The sequence below is a fragment of the Salmo salar genome, chromosome ssa01, assembly GCF_905237065.1.
Source record: "Salmo salar chromosome ssa01, Ssal_v3.1, whole genome shotgun sequence".
NCBI lineage: Eukaryota > Metazoa > Chordata > Actinopteri > Salmoniformes > Salmonidae > Salmo > Salmo salar.
Genome location: NC_059442.1, coordinates 4,043,528 through 4,058,022, shown reverse-complemented (window position 1 = coordinate 4,058,022; position 14,495 = coordinate 4,043,528). Strand labels below are relative to the sequence as shown.

At 42.7% G+C, this 14,495-nt stretch overlaps 1 protein-coding gene across 16 annotated transcripts in view; it reads left to right on the top strand.

Annotated features, from left to right (window-relative positions):
- The window catches only part of smoc1 (SPARC related modular calcium binding 1), a 139,873-nt gene that overhangs the window by 47,471 nt on the left and 77,907 nt on the right, over window positions 1-14,495 (top strand). For 10 of the 16 annotated variants that reach the window (XR_006761546.1, XR_006761550.1, XM_045706556.1 and 7 more), the window contains 4 exons: window positions 2,446-2,558; window positions 2,780-2,879; window positions 13,170-13,223; window positions 13,815-13,862. Coding sequence is in view for 14 of the 16 variants with exons in the window: in XM_045706556.1 (XP_045562512.1) it covers window positions 2,446-2,558; window positions 2,780-2,879; window positions 13,170-13,223; window positions 13,815-13,862 (315 nt within the window). In the remaining 2 variants the exon portion in view is untranslated. The remainder of the gene's footprint in view (window positions 1-2,445; window positions 2,559-2,779; window positions 2,880-13,169; window positions 13,224-13,814; window positions 13,863-14,495) is intronic. The other 6 variants (XM_045706584.1, XM_045706567.1, XM_045706569.1 and 3 more) reach the window with 1 other exon arrangement.

Sequence of the window (14,495 nt, the reverse complement as noted above, 5' to 3'; positions counted from 1 at the left end):
GCTACCTAGCCTTCTAAAGTAACAGACCCCACTCTGCTACCTAGCCTTCTAAAGTAACAGACCCCACTCTGCTACCTAGCCTTCTAAAGTAACAGACCCCACTCTGCTACCTAGCCTTCTAAAGTAACAGACCCCACTCTGCTACCTAGCCTTCTAAAGTAACAGAGCCCACTCTGCTACCTAGCCTTCTAAAGTAACAGACCCCACTCTGCTACCTAGCCTTCTAAAGTAACAGACCCCACTCTGCTACCTAGCCTTCTAAAGTAACAGACCCCACTCTGCTACCTAGCCTTCTAAAGTAACAGACCCCACTCTGCTACCTAGCCTTCTAAAGTAACAGACCCCACTCTGCTACCTAGCCTTCTAAAGTAACAGACCCCACTCTGCTACCTAGCCTTCTAAAGTAACAGACCCCACTCTGCTACCTAGCCTTCTAAAGTAACAGACCCCACTCTGCTACCTAGCCTTCTAAAGTAACAGACCCCACTCTGCTACCTAGCCTTCTAAAGTAACAGACCCCACTCTGCTACCTAGCCTTCTAAAGTAACAGACCCCACTCTGCTACCTAGCCTTCTAAAGTAACAGACCCCACTCTGCTACCTAGCCTTCTAAAGTAACAGACCCCACTCTGCTACCTAGCCTTCTAAAGTAACAGAGCCCCACTCTGCTACCTAGCCTTCTAAAGTAACAGACCCCACTCTGCTACCTAGCCTTCTAAAGTAACAGACCCCACTCTGCTACCTAGCCTTCTAAAGTAACAGACCCCACTCTGCTACCTAGCCTTCTAAAGTAACAGACCCCCACTCTGCTACCTAGCCTTCTAAAGTAACAGACCCCACTCTGCTACCTAGCCTTCTAAAGTAACAGACCCCACTCTGCTACCTAGCCTTCTAAAGTAACAGACCCCACTCTGCTACCTAGCCTTCTAAAGTAACAGACCCCACTCTGCTACCTAGCCTTCTAAAGTAACAGACCCCACTCTGCTACCTAGCCTTCTAAAGTAACAGACCCCACTCTGCTACCTAGCCTTCTAAAGTAACAGACCCCACTCTGCTACCTAGCCTTCTAAAGTAACAGAGCCCCACTCTGCTACCTAGCCTTCTAAAGTAACAGACCCCACTCTGCTACCTAGCCTTCTAAAGTAACAGACCCCACTCTGCTACCTAGCCTTCTAAAGTAACAGACCCCACTCTGCTACCTAGCCTTCTAAAGTAACAGAGCCCACTCTGCTACCTAGCCTTCTAAAGTAACAGACCCCACTCTGCTACCTAGCCTTCTAAAGTAACAGAGCCCACTCTGCTACCTAGCCTTCTAAAGTAACAGACCCCACTCTGCTACCTAGCCTTCTAAAGTAACAGACCCCACTCTGCTACCTAGCCTTCTAAAGTAACAGAGCCCTTTTCCAATCATAATGTGGGGTTGAAATAATGAAAAACTATCTACCAAATCTATTCATTTTAAAAGGTTAATTACTTCTCCTTGTCATTATCATTCACCTGATATAAAACAAGACAGGAATTGTATTACTAACGTATGATGGGGGTTCCTGGGTTGCCGGTTTGCAATGGGAGGGGGGTCCCTGGACTATCAAAATATATATTTCAAATGTTGTTAATATTAAGAAAAAATCATGAGATACACTCCATATTTTAGAGAACACTATAAAGAGTATAATGACTCCAAGATGTAGTCTGCACCATGTACAGTTCACAGATCATATGGTCTAATGACTCTAAGTGAAGTTTGTTCTGTCAATTTTCACATAAAATCTGTGATACCAAAAAATATATATTTGTATGTTTTTAAACGTCTGAAATGTACTGTCAAATTAAGTGTTGAGATTTCAGTTTAAATTAGTATAAATTAGTATAAATTAGGTGCACAGAGAGTGTGTTGCTAGCAGAGGTGAGCCAGTGGGTTGGGATGTTTCAGTTAATACAAGTACAGCCCTCGGATGTTCATTTTAGCCAGTTTGTTACAGCAGAATAATAATCCTGCAGCCACAGGAAACTATTATGTGGATTATAATTCATTAAAAAAAATTTTGTATGGGTTGATAGATCTTTCTTTAGGGGAAATCAAGTCTAACATTTCAAAGTGGATATAAAACAACTTTAGAAGCATTTTTAAAACTCAAATACAATACACATTTTAAAAATTCACAGCAACAAATGACTGATCAAATTAAGGTCCTACCTCTGTATACCTGTTGTGCATGCTGGGACAGTGAATGCAGGTATCCCTGTCCACTGGTTGTTCATGCTGGGACAGTGAATGGCTGGAACGTAGCAAATCAAACACCTGGAAACTACTCCGCTCCAGTCTTTACCACGAGCCCATCCTCCCCAATTAAGGAGCCACCAACCTCCTGTGCTGTAGTTTTGAATGCTGGTGACAGTGAATGAATGCAGGTGCAGTATAGCTGTCCTTGTGGTTGTATTTCAGATGGAGGCCAGTCTAAGTGCAGGGTGGAGAGGAATCAGGCTCTGGAGCTGGCTAAGAGACCTCTGGAGTCCATCTTCATCCCAGAATGCAATGAGGACGGAACCTTCGCCCAGGTCTGTTTCTCTCAGGAGTCTTCATCTCTGGGAGCCAATTAAAAAAAAACGGAAACTTTCCAGGAAGTCAGAAATCCCGGTTGGGAGGAATAATAGTAGACTTTCTCTGCTTTTCTTTGAAAAACCTGGACGTTTTGGGACACCATTGTCGTCATGAACCCTCCAGTATACATGTACCTGTTTCCCACCTGTCTCTGTCCTGTCCTTTCTGCTCTCTGCAGGTGCAGTGTCACACTCTGACAGGATACTGCTGGTGCGTCACCACCGACGGCAAACCAGTCAGCGGTTCCTCCGTGCACAACAGGACCCCTGTGTGTTCAGGTACCTTGAGAGATTAGAGACATGACTGGGCGTTCAGGTACCGTTAGAGATTAGATACAGGGCTGGGTGTTCAGGTACCGTTAGAGATTAGAGACAGGGCTGGGTGTTCAGGTACCGTTAGAGATTAGAGACGTGCTGGGTGTTCAGGTACCGTTAGAGATTAGAGACAGGGCTGGGCGTTCAGGTACCGTTAGAGATTAGAGACAGTGCTGGGTGTTCAGGTACCGTTAGATATTAGAGACAGGGCTGGGTGTTCAGGTACCGTTAGAGATTAGAGACAGGGCTGGGTGTTCAGGTAGCGTTAGAGATTAGAGACAGTGCTGGGTGTTCAGGTACCGTTAGAGATTAGAGACAGGGCTGGGTGTTCAGGTACCGTTAGAGATTAGAGACAGGGCTGGGCGTTCAGGTACCGTTAGAGATTAGAGACAGGGCTGGGTGTTCAGGTACCGTTAGAGATTAGAGACAGGGCTGGGTGTTCAGGTACCGTTAGAGATTAGAGACAGGGCTGGGTGTTCAGGTACCGTTAGAGATTAGAGACAGGGCTGGGTGTTCAGGTACCGTTAGAGATTAGAGACAGGGCTGGGTGTTCAGGTACCGTTAGAGATTAGAGACAGGGCTGGGTGTTCAGGTACCGTTAGAGATTAGAGACATGACTGGGCGTTCAGGTACCGTTAGAGATTAGAGACAGGGCTGGGTGTTCAGGTACCGTTAGAGATTAGAGACAGGGCTGGGCGTTCAGGTAGCGTTAGATATTAGAGACAGGGCTGGGTGTTCAGGTACCGTTAGAGATTAGAGACAGGGCTGGGTGTTCAGGTACCGTTAGAGATTAGATACAGGAGTACTGCTCACTTGGTAGAGCTTTTTCTACAGGACAGAACTAAAGTGTATACGTGCTATGCCAGAGTGAGATGGATGGTCAGTATCTGAGCCTGAGTGACTATAGTTGGTAGATAGAAAAGAGCACATGGGATTACTTCTACAGTGAGAGAGGGGTAGTGCTAGGTGGGCTATGGTTTTAGGATCAGGATCGTTAAAGCCATGTGTATGACCTGCCACTCACTGTTGGGAAAGCTGTGCAAGGCTACTGCACCGTTGGGAGAGCTGTGCCAGGCTACTGTCCTGCATGGTACAGTTGGCAGAGCTGTGCCAGGCTACTGTCCTGCATGGTACAGTTGGCAGAGCTGTGCCAGGCTACTGTCCTGCATGGTACTGTTGGGAGAGCTGTGCCAAACACATGGTACAGTTGGCAGAGCTGTGCCAGGCTACTGTCCTGCATGGTAGGGTATATACAGTTGAAGTCGGAAGTTTACATACACTTAGGTTAGAGTCATTAAACTCGTTTTTCAAAAACTCCACAAATTTCTTCTTAACAAACTGTAGTTTGGGCAAGTCGGTTAGGACATCTACTTTGTGCATGACACAAATCATTTTTCCAACAGTTGTTAAGAGACAGATTATTTAACTTATAATTCACTGTATCACAATTCCAGTGGGTCAGAAGTTTACATAAACTAAGTTGACTGTGCCTTTAAACAGCTTGGAAAATTCCAGAAAATGATGTCATGGCTTTAGAAGCTTCTGATAGGCTAATTGACATCATTTTAGTCAATTGGAGGTGTACCTGTGGATGTATTTCAAGGCCTACCTTCAAACTCAGTGCCCCTTTGCTTGACATCATGGGAAAATCAAAAGAAATAAGCCCAAAAAATTGTAGACCTCCACAAGTCTGGTTCATCCTTGGGAGCAAATTCCAAACACCTGAATGTACAACGCTCATCTATACAAACAGTATTACGCAAGTATAAACACCATGGGACCACGCAGCCGTCATACCGCTCAGGAAGGAGACGCGTTCTGTCTCCTAGAGATGTACTTTGGTGCAAAAAGTGCAAATCAATCCCAGAACAACAGCAAAGGACCTTGTGAAGATGCTGGAGGAAACAGGTACAAAAGTATCTATATTCACAGTAAAACGAGTCCTATATCGACATAACCTGAAAGGCCGCTCAGCAAGGAAGAAGTCACTGCTCCAAAACCGCCATAAAAAAGCCAGAGTTTGCAATTGCAAATGGGGACAAAGTTTGTAATTTTTGGAGAAATGTTCTCTGGTCTGATGAAACAAAAATATAACTGTTTGGCCATAATGACCATCGTTATGTTTGGAAGAAAAAGGGGGAGGTTTGCAAGCCGAAGAACACCATCCCAACCGTGAAGCACGGTGGTGGCAGCGTCATGTTGTGGGGGTGCTTTGCTGCAGGAGGGACTGGTGCACTTTACAAAATATATGGCATCATGAGGGAGGACAATCATGTGGATATATTGAAGCAACATCTCAAGACATCAGTCAGGAAGTTACGCTTGGTCGCAAACGGGTCTTCCAAATGAACAATGACCCCAAGCATACTTCCAAAGTTGTGGCAAAATGGCTTAAGGACAACAACGTCAAGGTATTGGAGTGGCCATCACAAAGACCTGTCCTCAATCCTATAGAAAATGTGTGGGCAGAACTGAAAAAGCGTGTGCGAGCAAGGAGGCCTACAAACCTGACTCAGTTACACCAGCTCTGTCAGGAGAAATGGGCCAAAATTCACCCAACTTATTGTGGGAAGCTTGTGAAAGGCTACCCGAAACGTTTGACCCAAGTTAAACAATTTAAAGGCAATGCTACCAAATACTAATTGAGTGTATGTAAACTTCTGACCCACTGGGAATGTGATGAAAGAAATAAAAGCTGAAATAAATCATTCTCTCTACTATTATTCTGACATTTCACATTCTTAAAATAAAGTGGTGATCCTAACTGTCTTAAGACAGGGAATGTTTACAAGGATTAAATGTCAGGAATTGTGAAAAAATGTGTTTAAATTTATTTGGCTAAGGTGTATGTAAACTTCCGACTTCAACTGTACACACATGTTTGCTATCCTAGTCGTAAGGTGACTACAGGGGCATAGTGAACTCAATCCAGAAGGTCCACCTCTGGGGATGGGGGAAGAGTTTCCAGCTGCCATCTCAGGACTAACCGTGTCCTTGCTCTCCTCTCTCCTCACTCCTTTGTCTCCTCATTCCTATCCTCTCCTCTCTCTCCTCACCCCTCTCCTCTCTCTCCTCATTCCTGTCCTCTCCTCGCTCTCCTCACCCCTCTCCTCTCTCCTCATTCCTGTCCTCTCCTCTCTCTCCTCACCCCTCTCCTCTCTCTCCTCACCCCTCTCCTCTCTCTCCTCACCCCTCTCCTCTACTGTTTCTTAATTTTTCCACAGTCAGAAAGACTCTCTCTCTAAAGCCCTCCTCTCACCCCCTTGATCACTTCTTAGGCAGGCAGATTGGCCAGGGACAAAGAGATACAGCTATGCTGGAACTGGATGGGAACACTTTCTGATAATGACTGTTATTTTCCCACTGAGAGAAAGAGATCATTCTCTGAGCTTAGTATGGCTAGTGCCAGATAGGTGCTGCTGAGCTAACACAGGTGGTCTACATTTAGGAGGAGAAAGGGATCACATGCTTACCTCTGGCTACTGAGACAACAACCAGCACCCCTGTCTCTATTCTCTTTGATTCACCTGCTCCACATTCTACACCACGCCCTCTTCCTACCCATTCCTCCAATCAGCATCCTCCTCTCCCATTCTTCCAATCAGCATCAACAACAATTCCAAACCAGCACGGAAACATGTCCAGTCATGGCCAAGAACAAATCATTTGGTATTTTGGGAATGCATTTACTGCAATGTACGATATGATAAAACCACTAAGATCTCACAATCTTTTGTCCTGCATAAGGTCCAATATCTTCATTATTGTTTCTTGCAAATGTATTTATTTCACTCTGTGTGCCTGTGTTAGAAATGAGCACGGTTATCCGGATATCCGAACCAACGTTAGTATTCGATTACTTGAGTGGTACATTGTTTTTAGATTTTATTTCTTAATAAAGGCCTATTTTGACATAGAAAAAAATCTTTGTTATACTGTAAATTAAATTAGATTATCCTTGTGACATTGTTATACCATGACATTTGAAAATACTTAATTTTAATAAAAGAACAACATTTTTGCAGGTAGTTTTTTTTTATAACTGTGCGTTGAGCTACTGCTGCACATTTAAAGCCTCCAGTCTGCCATGACATCGCTATGCTATGCTATTATCTGCACTTCAAATAGCATTAACACGTCCGCCCCTAACAGTTTCCACAAGACCTGACACAGATCAATGCAAAACACACACCAAATAAACTTTTTTTTAAATAAAATAATCATTTCTATATCATGGCAAAAAATCTGACTTCTGTTTCACTGTTGTTTTTAGTGAAAAACTACAGGAGATGTCAGCTGTTTACCTCTGTCATGTGCATTTGCGTCATTCTGATTGGTCAAGATTCAAGAGCGTTAGATTTTTTATTTTTTTATTAGAATATAAACTATCCGGATATCTGGAAAAAAATGTAATAATAATATTTTGGGAATAGTGAAATAATGTGGAATCCCAAGTATGTGTGTCAAGTCTACAGACAGACATGAGGCTGTCACATCTCTCAGTAACACTAAAGCTGGTCACGGTTGGGATCAATTACATTTTGCAGGTTGGCATTTATTGTCGTGAATCTTGCCATGTAGGCAGTTCTGCACTGGTCATTAGCTGGTACTGCAACAAAGTCACGAAATCTGATTTTAAATCGAACCGTTTTGTCAAGATTCATGGCAATAAACGTCACCCTGCTTCCATTTCAGTTAGAAATTATATTTCAAATTCAACTGAATTTCCAATCTCAATTACAGTGCCTTCCAAAATTATCAATTTTTTCCCCCTCACCTATCTACACACAATACCTCATAATGATAAAGTGAAATCATGTTTTTATACATTTTTGCAAATGTGTTGAAAATGAAATACAGATATATCTAATTTACATACAGTAACAGTCAAAAGTGTGGACACAGAGTCCACACAAAGGTGTGTCCAAACTTTTGACTGGTACTGTAAGTATTCACTCCCCTGAGTCAATACTTTGTAAAATCACCTTTGGTAGCGATTATTGCAGTGAGTCTTTTTGGGTAAGTCTCGTTAGATCTTTCTACACCTGGATTGTGAAACATTTGCCAATTATTCTTTAAAACATTCTTCAAGCTCTGTCAAATTGGTTGTTGGTCATTGTTAGACAGCCATTTTCAGGTCTTGCCGTAGATTTTCAAGTAGATTTAAGTCAAAACTGTAACTCGGCTACTCAGGATCATTCACTGTCTTCTTGGTAACCAACTCTAGTGTAGATTTGGCTTTGTGTTTTAGGTTTTTGTCCTGCTGAAAGGTGAATTCATCTCCCAGTGTGTGGAAAGCAGACTGAACCAGGTTTTCCTCTAGGATTTTTCCTGTGCTTAGCTCCATTCTGTTTCTTTTTTATCCTGAAAAACTCCCAAGTCCTTAATAGTTCCAAGGATACCCATAACATGATGCAGCCACCACTTCGCTTGAAAATATGGAGAGTGGTACTCAGTAATGTGCTGTATTGGATTTGCCCCAAACATTAGACTTCGTATTCGGCACAAAAACGTTAATTGTTTTGCCTTGTTTTTTTTTGCAGTATTATTTTAGTAATTTGTGGTTAAACAGGATTTGGAATATATTCACATGACTTGGACTCACAAATTTGAAAATAAAATAACTTGAGACTTGACTTGGACTTGGAGCCTCAAAACTCGGGACTCGACTTTGACATGAGACAGATGACTTGAATTTATCTGGCCATGTTTTCTAATGTTTTGTCACTCATTTTGTGACAGAGACTACGTGGATTACTCTACACGCAGCCATAGACAGTAGCTGCAGCATCACCCTTGTGAAAAAAAAACATCCAAGTTTCAACAGATTGGCTAGTGAAATGCACACTCAGCATTCTGATTGGACCAGCAAACTGTCAATCAATACAGGTTGTGTGAGCTAGCAAACAGATTGCTGATTTTGCTGTACAGCTATAGGATCGGGTGCAGCGCAAACGTGAAAATATAGGAATTAATTATTACTGTGGCGAAGGCGCACGTCTCTCCACAGAGAGTCTCGAACGTCTCTCCAATCCCGCCAATGGAGAGCTCTTTGTTCTCTTGTTGAAATCTTTGGTGTTGCTTTCACACATTTAAATGCATAGGCCCTATGTGGTAAATCTATATTACATCTAATACAACAACTGCTAGCGTGTTACATCCCCGTACAGTTTATTACAACATGTAGATTTCTGTTTCATGTTTGATAGGCCCATTGTACATTTTAATTTAGCCAATCATTTATTGGCCTGCTCGGAGTGGGTGTGACGTTTATAGTGCAGATGAACATTTGTAAGACTCTTGAGGTAGAAGTTATGTTCATTTAATTCAATTAATGTTTTCCTTTGTTCATGTTTCCCAGGTTATGTCAGGGTTCCGTGTGTCTCTGTCATTCTGGTTGTGCGTGGTAGGAGCGCGTGCCTCAGTGCGTATAGAAATAGGCTACGTGGCCTGCTCTCCACGCTTTGGAGTCAGAATGTTGAATAAGGAATGATGATGATTGAATAAGAGAAAATGATTTGCCCCACCAAGATGTACATTTTTTTTAATGCATGTCAGCAATGCCACTACGAAACACAACACATTCACTGCACTATAACGGTGACAAACGGTGCCCACAAACTGTTAGGGCCTACATAAAAGCTGTCCCAACAGCAGAGCTTTCTTTTCAGCATCATGGAGTGAATCCTTACCACTGCTACACCTGGCTATCAGCAGATCCTTGTCTGACAGCGAAACAGTTCATTCAGCCTCTTTTACTGCCTTTTAAAAAACATAGCTGACTTGCTTATTTTAAACAAATGTGGTTTCCACTGACAATTGACATGTACACACTATGGCATAAGGGGACGACAAGCAGATAAGAGACAATCCGTAATTTTGATTAAGGCATTAATGAGTGAGCTAAGACGGATGTAGTCAATATAACTATTTTTGTTCAGCACTTTTGAAATGTACAGCGACAGAATTCAGAACATGGGCCGTTCTTATCCGTTCTTACAGTATTCTCCTTGTACACCAAGTCAGAACCGTATGGTAAATAAACAGGGCATATAAGCAGACAATGAAAGCTTTTACAAGTCAGAACAGTAGGCTAAGTTATGAGGGGGAAAGGGACCACATTATTAGGGTAAGGCACATGGGCAACTAACAGCTTACTACACAACATACACTTAGTATTACTTTCTTAGCTACAGTATACATATCTCCCTGGCATATTACATCATTTATGCAGCAGCATACATTTTTGGACTCACGTTGTTGTGCTGTGCTCACTTGAACAGAAAGGTGGGGCAGCAGTCCTTCTTTTGGGCAAATTTGTCATCAAGGTCTGGCTATTCTCTGGATGTATGGTGCTCTCAAGACCAAGGTCAAATCATGACGTCAGTGATCTTTAAGTCAGAGGCCCGAGTTCCCAACTTGCAATTCCGAGTTGGATGACTGTTCAACAAGTATTTTCCCAGTCGGAGCTCATTTTGTCCCACGTTGCCTTGAACTCACTGAACTCTGAGATTTCCCAGTTCCGAGTTTCCAGTTGTTTTGCATTGACAGCATGGCTAATGTATTACACTTTTCATGTGAATGTTTATCTATTTAAGCTTGGAAAAGAGACCCTTAAACCCAAACTTGGACCACACACCCTCTACACTGAATAGCAGGCTAGTAATTGCTTTGCAACACAAGCAGTTAGCCACTGATTCCTTCCAAACCACTCCTTGTTGAATTTCAGATTTCCAACTCGTTGTGTAATGTTTATGTACAATGGCTGATGAGCACCGATACATTTTATCTATAATTTATCTTTATATGACAAGAGTTTAAAAGGATTTGCCAGTAGATTGTCGACTTGATTCATGATGATGACTGCTAGCTAAGATTTTGAAAGTATGATGTTGACATAATCAGTCCAATCAAAGCTACGGTAGATATAACGTGATTTGACGTGATTTGATCTGTGGCCAATGACATTGAGCCTTATCGGATGGGTATTTTTTTATGTAAATCTATGGCAGCACCCAAGGATGCTTGAATTTTCGAGCTCTGCCCATAGATTTTGCGGTGACGTAGTGTCCCCATGAGTGACATGAGTGACAGAACACTGAGCCAATCACGGCGCAACTAGTCCCCATGAGTGACAGAACACTGAGCCAATCACGGCACAACTAGTCCCCTTGAGTGACAGAACACTGAGCCAATCACGGCGCAACTAGTCCCCTTGAGTGACAGAACACTGAGCCAATCACGGCGCAACTAGTCCCCATGAGTGACAGAACACTGAGCCAATCACGGCGCAACTAGTCCCCTTGAGTGACAGAACACTGAGCCAATCACGGCGCAACTAGTCCCCATGAGTGACAACCCTGCTACATTTTGGAGCTGCCTTGCTCAAGAAAGCCAAAAAAAAGAGACCGTGTTTGTATGCGGCTTTTAGTAACTCATAGAATTTTTGTTGTTGTTGTTGAAAAACGGATATGTGACACGTATTAATGCCAAAATAACAGGTGGGGCTCAAAACAGGTCCTGAATGGTTGCCACTGTGTTGAAATATCATTAATAATATAATTCATAATCATTAAGTCTGATTTAATACGAATATACCAGTGTAACAATGGATGTGGATATTGTCTTTTTATGTTGTAGGACTCGTTTATTGGTTTGTAATTGGCATTTGGGTAATTGTATGGTCCTGGGGGCCATGTGGTTGTATTATGCTTACCTGTCTGAGCTCCTGTTAAATAGATTCCATTTGATTTCTCAAGGGGAGGCTGTACAGTCTGGCCCTCTACCTGTGTCCATTCAGATAGGACAGGTTAAGCCTGATATAGAGGCTATTACTTTTGGGGCTATTGCCCATGTGTATTTGGAAAATCTACTGTATGATAAGGCTCTTTCACCATTGGATGCCCGAGACTTGTAAATAAATGTATACTCTGAGCACATCAACCTGCCTTGCGTTCTGCTGATGTCATGCCCTTAGGACAGCAAGCGCCCTGTTTTACAATTGCGTCATCAAAATAATGAAAATGGCTGTCTGCTAGCCTCAATAAATAAGATTTGTCAATAAATAAGAAGTCGTTGCATGTATTTTTTTGTCTTTTTTTTTTACTTGACTTGAGACTTGACATGACATGTTTTAGAATGCACGACTTGGGACTGGACTTGAGACTTGGACCTTGTGACTTGACACTTGCTTGTGACTTGAATAATAGTGACTTGGTCCCCCCCTCTATTATGGAGTAACTACAATTTTGTTGATCTATCCTCAGTTTTCTCCTATCACAGCCATTAAACTCTGTAACTGTTTTAAAGTCACCATTGGCCTCATGGTAAAATCCCTGAGCGGTTTCCTTCCTCTCCGGCAACTGAGAACCTAGTTAGGAAGGATGCCTGTATCTTTGTAGTGACTGGGTGTATTGATACACCATCAACAGTGTAATTAATAACTTCACCATGCTCAAAGGGATATTCCATGTCATTATTATAATTTTTTTGCCCATCTACCAATAGGTGCCCTTCTTTGCGAGGCATTGGAAAACCTCCCTGGTCTTTGTGGTTGAATCTGTGTTTGAAATTCACTGCTCGAATGAGGGACCTTACAGATAATTGTATATGTGGGGTACAGAAATGAGCTATTATTGCACATAGTGTGAGTCCATGCAACTTATTATGTGACTTGCTAAGCAAATGTTTACTCCTGACCTTGTTTAGGCTTGCCGTAACAAAGGGGTTGAATACTTACTGACTCAAGACATTTCAGATTTGTAAAAAAAATGAAACATCACTCCACTTTGACATCATGTGGTATTGTGTTTAGGCCAGTGACAAAAATATATTTTTTTAGTTCAGGCTGTAACACAACTAAATGCGGAAAAAGTCCAGAGGTGAGAATACTTTCTGAAGAACTGTAACCTCAGGAATCCCAAACTTGAAGTGCAGTACACTCTTAGAAAAAAGGGTTCCAAAAGGATCTTCAGCTGGCCCTATAGGAGAACTCTTATGGGTTCCAGGTAGAACCCTTTTGGGTTCCAGGTAGAACCCTTGTTGGAAATGGGTTCTACCTGGAACCAAAAATAGTTCTATGGGGGCAGCCAAAGAACCCTTTTAGGTTCTAGATGCCACCTTTTTTTTCTAAGAGTGTGCTGAAACAACTCGCCACCCAACTCAGCCGTCTCCAGCGCCTTCTACCACATTATCAACTGCCCCTGTTCATTCTCTATCGCCTGTCAACCATCTTACATCATCATACGTTTGCAGGAAACTTCCGTGAATTTATGGGAACTCATGCTGGGACAAGTGACAAGTTGTCAGGTAGTAACTTTACTTCCAATCGCCTCCATTCATTCATTCATTCATTCAATTTCAACTCTTTCCCTCTTATATTAATTCTAATTGGTTGGATTGTCTATTGAATTCTGAATTCTGTCAATGCCCTCTGAACCCGTGCATGCCAACCAAGCTTGACTATCTGCATGCTCAGAGAAGAGGAATGATATTCACTGTTACAGGGGGGGTCTGGGGCAGTGGACCACATTGTTTGGTTATGATTGCTACTCTTATAGAAGGTGTAGCCAAACTAATATCCTCTTGTCAGTCAGAAGGTTTTAGTGAGGTGAGGAGTCTAACCTTGGTCTCTATCCTATACTGAAGGTCTACAGGAGACTTCTCTACTGTCTGTCGGTCCTATAGAATAGAACGTGTGTGTGTGTGTGTGTGTGTGTGTGTGTGTGTGTGTGTGTGTGTGTGTGTGTGTGTGTGTGTGTGTGTGTGTGTGTGTGTGTGTGTGTGTGTGTAGTGTGTGTGTGTGTGTGTGTGTGTGTGTGTGTGTGTGTGTGTGTGTGTGTGTGTTTGTACTGTCCGGTAGAACAGATGTTGTATAAATGTTGTGCTTTCTCTTTAAAGGGTCAGTAACTGATAAACCATCTGGGCCTCCTAGTTCCGGGAGAAAAGGTGAGCCGAGATCCACCAGCTGTGGTGTGTGTGTGTGTGTGTGTGTGTTTTCAAATGAAATATTATTTGTCACATGCACCGAATACAACAGGTGTAGACTTTACCGTTTCAACGCTTACTTATAAGCCCTTAACCAATAATGCAGAGTTAAAAAGTAAGAAAAATTGTAAACGTGCTACGTCATACTGGTCGGTTTTCTGCCTGCTTGAGCGCCAATAACTCAGATACACATGAACATATGAAATGACCCAGCCTTCCCTGTAGCTCAGTTGGTAGAGCATGGTGTTTGCAACGCCAGGGTTGTGGGTTCGATTCCCACGGGGGGCCAGCCCACGGCGGGCCAGCACAGAAAATTTATGAAATGTATGCATTCACTACTGTAAGTCACTCTGGATAAGAGTGTCTGCTAAATGACTAAAATGTAAATGAAAAATGAATCAATAGAATATCACTCAGAGGTGCACCAAAAACAATATAACATTCAATATGGGTGAACCTTTCCTTTAATGATGGTGTTGGAGTCGTGGGAGTACAGGAGGGGACTAAGCATACACCCCTGAGGGGCCCCTGTGTTGCGGGTGAGCTTGGCGGATGTGTTGTTGCCTACCCTCACCACCTGGGGGCGGCCCGTCA